General features: G+C 38.2%; 1 protein-coding gene across 1 annotated transcript; it reads right to left on the reverse strand.

Moving 5' to 3' along the window:
• Positions 1-2,030: 2,030 nt before the first annotated feature.
• On the reverse strand, positions 2,031-7,349 carry LOC134399384 (solute carrier family 15 member 1-like). Its single transcript, XM_063127405.1, has 4 exons — positions 7,307-7,349; positions 7,070-7,211; positions 4,094-4,213; positions 2,031-2,136 (listed from the first exon to the last, which is right to left on the reverse strand). Exons 1-4 carry the CDS (start codon positions 7,311-7,313, stop codon positions 2,031-2,033), a joined length of 375 nt encoding a protein of 124 aa, XP_062983475.1. The 5' UTR covers positions 7,314-7,349.
• Positions 7,350-10,913: the final 3,564 nt, after the last annotated feature.

Consider the following 10,913-nt stretch of genomic DNA (forward strand, 5'->3'; position numbering starts at 1 on the left):
TGGAACAGAATGATCTGCAAGCTATATTTTACGTATCAAGCTCTGGTGATAAGATACTTACAAAGAAACCAAATTCAGAGTAAAAACTATTGATAGATCTCAGTGGTCCCACTTGAGTTTTGGATGGGCAAAAAATCTCAGCATAGAATAAAGGCCTCTTCTTTTTATATCTTCAAAATTATATTGTGTATTTTATGAGCATTTGCTGCAGTTACTTTTTGTTTATAACACATTAGAACTATATTGATAATATTTCTATCAGAGGTCAGTCCCCATTTTTTTTCAGCCAAAACATTCAAACACTGACATGCATAGGCCAATTTATTTGTTGTTAGTCTCATCGCTATGTAGAGCTAGTAGCTTGGATCCAAATATTCCTCTGCTGATTGAGCAAAAAGGCTTCTTGGTTCATGTAGCCAGGGATGTAGCCCATTTATGCCAACCCTATCTCCTCTTGCAGCTCCTCATGCTGCATATACACTTTCTGGGGAGTCCCTTGAACCTGGGAGCACTGAAGACTGTAGCAAGAGGGAGGATGCAAGAAAGCTCTATGCTATTAACTGAACTCAGCTCATGGTAAAAAAAAAAAAACAACCCAGTGAGTTGGCCAGAGACAAAGTTGCTACTGAGGCATAATTCCATCAAACTCAGAGGGGCAACCCCTGCCATCTCTTTCCTAAAAGGCACTACTGATATTTGAGTACACTCCTTGCCTTTATCAACTAAGAAAGCTTAGCTCGGTGTAAGGTTTTTAATAGGGGAAAGTATTAAATAAGAAGTTGGTTCCTGTTAAATGAAATTTACATATACACACTTTATTAGAACAAATTTTACCTCTAAGAATTGGGGTGACTATAGTGGAGATAAGGCTTCCAGCATTGATGGCCAGGTAAAATATAGAGAAGAACCTGCTTCTTTGTTTTTCCTGAAATGCAAAGAAGAAATTACTATAATATATACATACTTCTGTCATATATATATATATATATATATATATATATATATATATATATACCGCCCCATAGCTGAAGCTCTCTGGGCAGTTTACAACTATATATATAGGGCAAATATATATATACTTGCCCTAATATATATACTTCATCAATTACTTAGTAAAGAATAAAGGTCATTTGTTTAGAAGTATAGTTGTCTAACTTTAACATTAGATATGTTAACATGCAGGGCTGCTATAAATAATCATGGTTTTGTAAAATTATTATGACAAATAAAAAACAGCAATATTGGCAAGAACAACCTTTGTTAGGGATATTGAACCAGGAAGACTAGGAGATGGTTGGAGAAGATGACACCCTTATTGTTCTGTGCCCTGCCCCCTCTCTAGCCAGTGCAAGCTTAACTCTGAGTGGGAAAACAATAGAAACAGTTGTGAAGACAGACTGCAGGTTTTTGAGGGGGAGAGTGAACATCTCTACATTAGGGGAAATCGCATTGCTTAGCCGAGGCTTTGTGCTTCCTGGTTCTTTGGTGTGATTGCTATGGTCTTCATTACATGAAAGAGAGGGGTGACCACGTGGACTGAATTGAATACTTCCCCTCTGTTCACTTCAATTGAGAAAGTGCCATCTAGTGGCAGAAGATCCTGCCTTTTCAGGATATTACCACATTAAAAGTGGTTCTTTTTGTAGAGGGATATCCAAGTATCTTGGATACATTGTAGAGGGATATCCAAGGGATACTGTGGGAAATGTACTGGTCATTGACGATGTTGTGCAATGGACCCGCAAACCTCTGTGAGCATTCTATCATGAGTGTTTAGAGGAGCCCAGATAGAGAGAAGCAGGCAGCAAGTCTGAAAAGTGCCTTTTGCACTCTCTCTCTCTCTCTCTTTCTGGAGTTCTTATGTGAATCTTTAGAAGTTATGCTGTGCCTTTATTTATGTTCATTCTCTATATTTGCAAATATACAAATATTATGAAACATCCTGCCGCCTCCAACAAAAAACTGAGTAAGCATTGCACCCCTGGAACTTCTCATCACTTAAAGAGTTGGGGAATAATATAATGATACTTTCATACCTGGTGATCATCAAACTGATCTCCACCAAATGCTGCTACACAGGGCTTGATTCCACCAGTTCCAAAAGCAATAAGGATCAAGCCAACCATAGATAAAGCACTGCAATGGAAAAAAATAGATAAACAGCCAGAAAGGAATGGACAAATAAGAGCCTACTGCCTTAATATGTGTTCTTCCAGCCACCAGATGCTTCTAGATTTAGGATACAATTGCAAATATGTTATATGAGTTTAAATCTTCCCACCCAGGCACTCCTGCCCCCACAAATTCACCCAACCACCATAGGGACTAAAAGAAAGAATTAAAAACTCAGTTGGTGCCAATGGAGTTTCTCCCTACCCACTACAACTGCTTTTTATTTTTTATTTTTCATCACGGAAGGGGAAAGGCAAAATGGTGGAGGGGAAGGATGGGAAGGATTAAATCTCTTCTGTTTATATGCAGAGGTCCTGATCAAGATCAGAGCCACTGTGTACTTACACTAAAGCAAACATAACAGTGAGGATCAGCTGCACACCACAAATTATCATAGAGTTATAGTATGTTAATCATACTATTACTCCAATAGTAAAAATTAAAATATAATCTCAGTAAACAGATTCTTACATCACTGTGTAAAATAGCCAGCATATAGGAAAAGAAAATAGATCATTTGAATAGTAAAAGCAATCTGATTAAATAGGGAACACTAGAGTACATAATTGAGAACATAGTATGTTGAGATACCTCATGTAGAAAGGTTAACAATATACAAATAATGAAACATAGAAATATCAATGCAATGTAATCATATGTTATAACAGTAAATGTGCATATGCAGAATTCACGAAGATAATATGAGAGTTTTCATAAATTGTTCAGGTGAACCTCTTATCCATAATAAATCATATCCACTATTAGAAGAACACTTCTAACAATGTATGTTGCTTTAATGCAGGGGTCCCCAATGCAACACCCACCTTCAATGGTGCCCACAAGGGGCCCTGTGAACACGTCTGATTTTTTTTATTTCCCCCATATATATATATATATATATATATATATATATATATTTATGAATGTAATGGATATAACATTCTAGCAATTACACAGAGGCTTCAGCAAAAGTGGACCATATATCTAAATAACTGTCCATTCACAGGTGGCATCTATATACCACCCATTCAAATGTTGAAAGCGTTATAAGATCTTCAATCCATTGCATTATAGAAAGTGAGTGTTTATCCTTCCAATGTTGTAATATCAGTCTTTTAAAAGGGGGCAGAGAATCCCTTTACACTGACCATTTGTTAATTTCCATGAAGCAGGCAAATAATTAAAAAGACTGTATACATCAGTGAATAGTAATTATCTGTATTATAATCTCCCACCAAAAACAAGCAACTTATGATTTGGATATTGCCAAATCATAAGAAGCATTAGCTGTATTGTATCACCAGCAATTAACTGAATTAGACAATCCCTTATTAAAGAGACACTGTGGTGTCCAATATAAATTGGGTGGGTGGGTTTGCAGAACAAAAACAGCCTGAAATGAATAGATGTGACAGATAAATGCCAAAGCAGTAATCCACCAATTAGGTATTTTGTGGTGGTGTCTACAACAGTTTCGTAAGTTCCCAAATGTGCTCATGGGCCCAAAAATGGGGGGGGGGCTGCATTAAAGGGCAAAACTTAAAGCAGGTTTCCAAGTAAATTTGCATGAGTCTAGCAATTACTTGTGGGCATGGGCTATAAAATACATTATTTCTTCTGTAAAGTGATAGTGAAAATTACTAAGTTTCTATACTGAAACAGTTTTAAGTCTTGCAAGTAATTTTCGCAGCATGACCAAAATATGTTAACTGAAGCACTTCCTCCACCATAACAGATTTTCAGTTTTATTGATATATCAAAATAAAGCTCCTTGGACTTTGCTACATGATAGGAATAATAGTATGATGCAAAGAGAGGAACCAAGGATACAACAGTAAACAGAGGATTTGTGGTACATTGAATCTCTAATATGTCCTAATGTGCATTCATGTGGAAGACAGGAATAAGAGCTGCAACTTACATGGGAATCCTAATGTCATCTGGACTGCCATCCCGATTTCCATCCATCAAATCATTTATGGAACCTATTGACAAGACTGCTTGCCCAACTGTGTACACAATGGACAAGTAAACAATGGTCCTGTTATGAAGAAAGCAGACAGAAGATGTATTTTTAATGGCAAAATCTTTCTTTCTTTCTTTCTTTCTTTCTTTCTTTCTTTCTTTCTTTCATTCATAAGAATTCAAGAACTGAACTGAACTGTGTTTGGACAAATATACAATGACAACAAAAATGTGAGCATGTTATTACTGAACAAATGTAAATAGCGAACCTATCACTGAATGTCAATTTAAGATTCAATTGTTTTGTTATTCTTGTGCTATTTCGCTGTCAGTCTCTATATCTGAATATGCAAATATGGAAAGAACAGTGAAAGATTAACAACTCAATCCTAACCCTGTTTGTTTGAAAGTAAGCCAGCTGTTTTAATAGAATGTAGTTCCAACTAAGGGCAAATCCACACTTTATAGATTTATTGAAGAAAAACAACAGTGTAGGTACAACAATAAATTTTGGTACAATAAAGTGTGGGCAATACACATGTTATTAAACATACATGCAGATTTGGATGGAACCCCTGACTTGTACACACTCAGTGCAGCTGGATCATATGTAAAACCCAGTTTGTGATCTAAGTTTATATTTGCTGCACTGGGGCAATTTTCTGTTATTAAAAAAAAAATTGATCTAAGGATTTATGAAACAATCACACTGATTAGAAAATAGGGCAGAGTTGTACATTCCTGGCTAAAAAAAAATAACTGAGCAAAGCAAAACTTATTTGTTTTATGTGTTGCTCATTAAATCCCGAGGAAAGCATTCCAGAAAGCCAATAACCTAGGAAGCTGTCTTATATTGAGTCAGGCATTGGTCCATTTAGCTCAATATTGTCCACAAAGACTGGAAGCAATTCTCCAGGGTTTTAGGCTGGATATGCCAGGGATTGGACCTGGGACCTTTTGCAGTTAAATTGGAAAAGGGAGTAGAGAAACCTATTTAGTAGTAGAAGCAAGGATCTTTGGTTCTACAGTAATGACAGCATGAGTATCTACACATATTATATCTTATGTAATGTCACTATACAATGTGCACATACAACAGATATCATATGTGGGATCTAGCCTCTCCCACAAAACCAGAATTCCCAGTCCAACAAACTATATGGAGTAACTTCAAGGTCACTCCTAAACAAACAGAACAGAACTCAGCAGGGACTGGCAACATGAGATCTGAGCATCTCTTAAATTGTTGTAGCTAAGCAAACCGATACTCATTATAATAGTTAAGAAGTTCTTCCACACATGCTGACTGCCAAAATTTGGCAATGTGTATTTGAGTTTGTATTGATATAGCTTTTTTAAAATGCAGTCTTTTAAAAATAAGAAACAAATGCATTTCATTAGTAAAACAAAATATTTATGTTATGTCCCATACACTGAACATTTCCCATCATTTATGTTTTGGGCTACAAATTGAAATGTGGAGTGTTCAACGGTATTTTAAAACATGCTTAACATGCATTAAGAAGTCAGCCTCATAAGTACGATGGTCACCCTTTGACTGCATTCAGACAACATGATAGTCAACAGTGGGGTAATAATCAACTTGATAGTTGTTTATCTAGGGGACTACTCCGCACAGAACATGGTAATAATCAACCATGGGGTGGATTAGGATCAGTGTTGAGTTGACTCACTCATCGTCCCTCCCTACAGTCCTCCTGCTAGTATCCCACCAACCACTGCTGCCAAAAACTATCCTGCTGGCTGGGCTAGAGCAGCAGCAGTCACTTTGACCATTCTTGCCTTACGACTCGGTTGCTGATGAAATAACCAATGGTGCCCGCCACACAACACGATAACCAACGGTGGACTAAATAACCAACTCTGCACAACATTAGTTCTTTGCATGGGTTATTTCAGCCAAATAACCAACCATTGGTTAAAAAAAACCTCCCACCACACAACACGATAAACCACAGTGGGTTAAATAACCAACTGTTGACTATTTAAAGCGGCGTTGGTTATCATGTTGTCTGACCCCAGTCTTTTTGTGGGTGTGCCAAGAAAGATTAAATGCATTACCAAAACCAAGAACAGATAAGGATACAAACTTGCATAAAATTTGCATGAGCTAATTTATATGTATAGATGCATGTTTAGAAATAATTATTATAATTTAAATAGAAATACAGTATAGCTCAATACAGTTTGCAAGACTGTGCCCAAGTTATCCATGTGCTTGCCGGTTCAGTTTATTGTTCAGGTGTTAACTGTAGAAAGGTAACAGTTCTTATGTTTGTTTATATTTAAATTGCAATTGGACAGGGCAGCCCTTCAAATAGCCTTGGTTCCACCCCTTGGCCTCTGGCTTTTTTGGCAGCCCTTCAAATAAACAGAAGTTTGTCTTCTCTAAAAGACCCACATGGCCACCATAGAACTTTCAAATGTTACACATTTCCTAGTAGGTGGGGGAAGTTACAGTTGCCACTGTTTTTTCTAACAAGGTCTGTGTCTTTATAGAAGTAAAACAAGCAGAAATTAAATAGCTGTTCCCCCCCCCCACCCTCATCACAGCATCTTCATACTAAGGAAAGCAGCTCTATGTTTTGTTCTAGAATTAAGGCAACACTTGATGTCTGGACTCTCAGGCCTTAACTAGACGTAAGGTTTAACCCGGGATCATCCTGGGGTCATCCCTGTTTGTGTAAATGACACACAGGGGATCCCAGGAGCAGGCAGGGACAACCCCGGGTCTAGCTAAGGCTTCAGTTAAGGGCATTAGTTCCACAAAGGAATTAAGGACACTAGCTCTATTTTGAAGGGATGATTACAAGACAAAAATACTCAAGCCCAATGAAGGAGTTTGAATCTTTTCACTCTATTCAGCTGTACCTCTCACAGAATTATGATGATGTCCTAAATTTGCACTCACTTGAACTTTCCCAGCCAGGAGTCAGCTACAAGTGCTCCAAGGATAGGTGTTAGATAGCAGAGGGCAACAAATGTGTGGTAAATGGCTGTAGCGAGATTATCGTCCCAGCTGAGAAAAAACTTGAAGTAGAGAACAAGCACAGCTATAAGAAGAAGATGAAAATGAGAATAATTAAGTGGAGGGAGAGACTCTGCAAATGTAGCCACAAGTATTGAACTAGAGGAAAGAGATAATCACCTCGCATTCCATAATAGGAGAATCTTTCGCAGAATTCATTGATGACTATGAAGAAGATGCTGAGTGGGTAGCCAAAGCACCCGGGCTGATGGAGCATAAAAGCAAAAGATGAACCATAACAATTATGAAGCTACAGAACAAGGGTAGGCAACATGTTCTCAATGAGCACCAGTGAGCTCCCTGCCAACACACCTCCCTTGGTGCCAACCAAGACACCCTATTCCTTCCAAATGACTATATACACACGAGAGACAAATAAGTAATCTAGGACTTTATAGATGAAAATCAGCACTTTGAATTTTGTCTGAACAGCAATGGGGAACTAACACAGGCTATAAAACTCTAATAATGTTCTCTCAAAAAACAAAGATATCCATCAAGAACAAAGCTGTAACATAAACTCTTACCCCTTTAGTTCCTTGATTTTTCTCTGTGGGGAAACAAAAAAAGCAATACATAAGTTGAATAAATTTTACTGTACACACAACTATTATTTAAATTTACTACTGAGGAAATGGGAGTTCAGATACATTTGTGTTACAGACATTAAAAAATCAGCAGAATGCAAAAAGGATGTTTATAATACATATTTCCAAGAGAAACTGAATATGGCTAAAATGAAGGCTTATGAAATGCATGAAGGATAATAAATACTGATAAGCTACAGCTCCAAAGTGTAGGTTAAAAAGGAACAAAAGTTTAAAAGGTGCTAGGTTTATCAGTTGATTCTGTCTAAACTTACATAAGATTGTGCCCTAAATGTACTAGCTATGCATGACAAAAGCAAAAAACATTTGGTTTAAAAAATACACATGTTTATTCCAAGCTGATATTCTTATAATTGTTAAACAATTTAAACACAATACATTTTCTTAGCTCACACTGAATTCCCATGGGTTAAATCTTGAATATACCCAAACAGAGGTCTAATTAAGGTACTAATTTTCCCCACACATCTTCCCTCCTATCGGAAATGGTGCCTGATGCACGACTTATTGGCCCTTTAAATGACAGTAAACCATATTTTTAAACAGGATAAGTTAGAGAAAGAAGAACAAATTTGACTGGGCTTCCTGAAATTTTGTGCAAACTAAGGGTGCAATCCTATACACACTTATCTGGGAGTGATTCCACCCTAGTTCTGAGTAAATCGGCCTAAGATTGCAGGCTAAATGGTCTTCATATATTCTGATTTCATTCCATTGGCCTTACATCCTTCCCTGTTTTCATTATACTTTAAAAATGTTTGTGGATAAGGATAGAGGATGGAAATAAAGAGGAGTTTTTATTGTATATACTTAAAAAAAGTAGTATCAGCCATAGGCCCCATTCAGAAGACACCTTAAACCATGGCTTTAACCATGGTGGTTAAGCCAGAAAGCCTGGCCGTGTTCAGAAGACACCTTAAACCATGGCTTTAACCACAGCGAAAAGGCAAAAAGCCTGGTTAAAGCCATGGTTTAAGGTTTCTTCTGAACACGGCCAGGCTTTCTAGCTTAACCACCACAGTTAAGCCATGGTTTAAGGTGTCTTCTGAACAGGGCCATCAACAACTTTGCCTCATGTCAAGCAGTATATCTAAGCTCATTTCCTTCTATCCATGTTTAGAAAGAAGGAAGCATGGCTGGTTGGGGAATGCTGGAAGCTGTAGGACTTTTTTCTGTCTAAACATGCATAGAATTGTACCCTAAAGATACTGAGAACAACTATGTACTCAAAATGTTGATTGTATGGACTTGCACTATTGAGGCTGTAGTGCATTTTGCACATCTAAAGTATGGAACTAAGTTTATTTGGTTGCCTTCAGTGCTTTTGGACAAGCGTATTTTTAATTACATTTTTATCCCACTGTTCCTCCAAGGATCCCAGGGTGGCCTTTTCTCCTGCCCCTTTTTTATCTGTCCAACTTTGTAATATAGGAGAGGGAGAAGAGAGAGAGATTCAACTTTTACAAGGTCATCTGGTGAGCCTCATGTCTGAGTGTGCATTACAGCCTGGACCTCCTTGGTCTAAGTCCAATAGCTAGTGCACCCGTTGGCTCTTAGTTCAGAGTTTAGGTAGTTCAGTAACTATATTTATTGCCCGAGAAAGCAGAAAACTCCTCTAAAGCTGCAACTCACATTTCAACAGATGATGCTGCATAGGCAGAAATGACTGCAATTAATTATATGAGTGTGCACTAGGATGCAAAAAAAAGTGTGTCTGATTCCATTATCCAGAGACTTGTATGGTGCCCAGAATCATGCCTGTTTGGAGGATTGTGACTGGAAATCAACATGCATGCAGTTGCCTTCTCTGGGGGCTTCCTTGACAGTGCTGGGTTGCTGCCACTTCTTCCAAAACCCCACACTTTTACTGCTGTGGGGCGGGTGGCTAATCCCCACATCAAAGGCAGTGTGGGAGTGTTTCAGCAGCCATTTGGCTCACTGATCCACCTTCTGCCTTGGTGGACAGCAACCAATCACGGGTTGCATTCCACACAGGAATGCCTCTGCACTGAGGATGGAGCAAGGTCAGATGGTGGAAGGACCATGTTTGTCTTGCTCCATCCTGAAAAGTCTGTTAAGTCCATAACTTTTATAAAGAGGAGCTTCTCTGAAAAGCCTCACAGTGGCTTTGAGGTGGATGCTGCATCGTTTAATTGATGCACTGCCACCACGAAGCCACCCTGGAGTGCACCTTCAATTTTCACATTTTCACCACAGACACACATACATACTCATTTTCTTCATTTGATGTGCCTTGCCACTCATTGGCTGGCCCCAATCCAATTAAAGGTAGTTATGCTTTGGTACAATTCGATGCAACAAAAAATCAATGGGGAATCAGTTAGTCATGATCAACTCTCCCCATGTACTTCAACAAAACTTGAGTGCAACAAACTTTAACTGGATCAAGGCCATTGTGTTTGCTTATATGTACTTGTACACAAAATTGGTATCTTTGCTTCCTGCACCATTGAGAGTTGTAGTCAATGTTAGTCCTACTTAGAGTAGACCCATTGAAATAATGGAAGTTAAATTAGACTCCATCTTTGAATAAGTCCTCTAAAGCTTTCAACTCCCAGCTGAGTTTTGCAACATAGTATGGAACCAGGAAGTGAAAGTTTGTGTCACCTCATATTTTTAATGGTTAGCAGCATGACAGCAGAACATATGTCAGCACTTGTTGTGCTACTATGTACCCAGCTTCACTATCTTGAAGATAAGATGCAAGTACAAGAAGGATTTGTACTTTAGAAGATTTGTACTTTAGAACTCTGATTTGTGAACTAAGTACATCTATAAAAGGTAGCTATAATAGCCATATTCCTGGTTATTCTAATAGCGCTTGGTCCATAGTTCACAATGCACACAAAACCCCAACTCTAGCAGCACTGTTAGCTACTCTATAGCTTTAACATAGTTCTGCTATGTACCGAACCCAAAAAGAAAGAAAGAAATCCTTAGGAAGAGTCAGGACCGATTCCAACAATGTCTTCAGTGTATGGCACTTTGCTCTTGTCAGTTTCAATCTCGTTCAGTCTATGGAAACCTCTGTGCATCCCTCAGCATGTGCAAGAGCCAGCTTCTGTGTGCCATTGCAAATGCTTAAAAGCAATAGCCAA

Source organism: Elgaria multicarinata, chromosome 5 (assembly GCF_023053635.1).
Source record: "Elgaria multicarinata webbii isolate HBS135686 ecotype San Diego chromosome 5, rElgMul1.1.pri, whole genome shotgun sequence".
Classification (NCBI taxonomy): Eukaryota; Metazoa; Chordata; class Lepidosauria; order Squamata; family Anguidae; genus Elgaria; species Elgaria multicarinata.

Excerpts from the sequence above, each read along its gene's own strand:
- LOC134399384 (XM_063127405.1), bottom strand. Across the intron at positions 4,214-7,069 it reads TCCTGGCTGGGAAAGTTCAA|GACCATTGTTTACTTGTCCA; the intron begins GTGAGTGCAAAT and ends TCTTCATAACAG. Across the intron at positions 2,137-4,093 it reads GATGACATTAGGATTCCCAT|TGCTTTATCTATGGTTGGCT; the intron begins GTAAGTTGCAGC and ends TTTCCATTGCAG.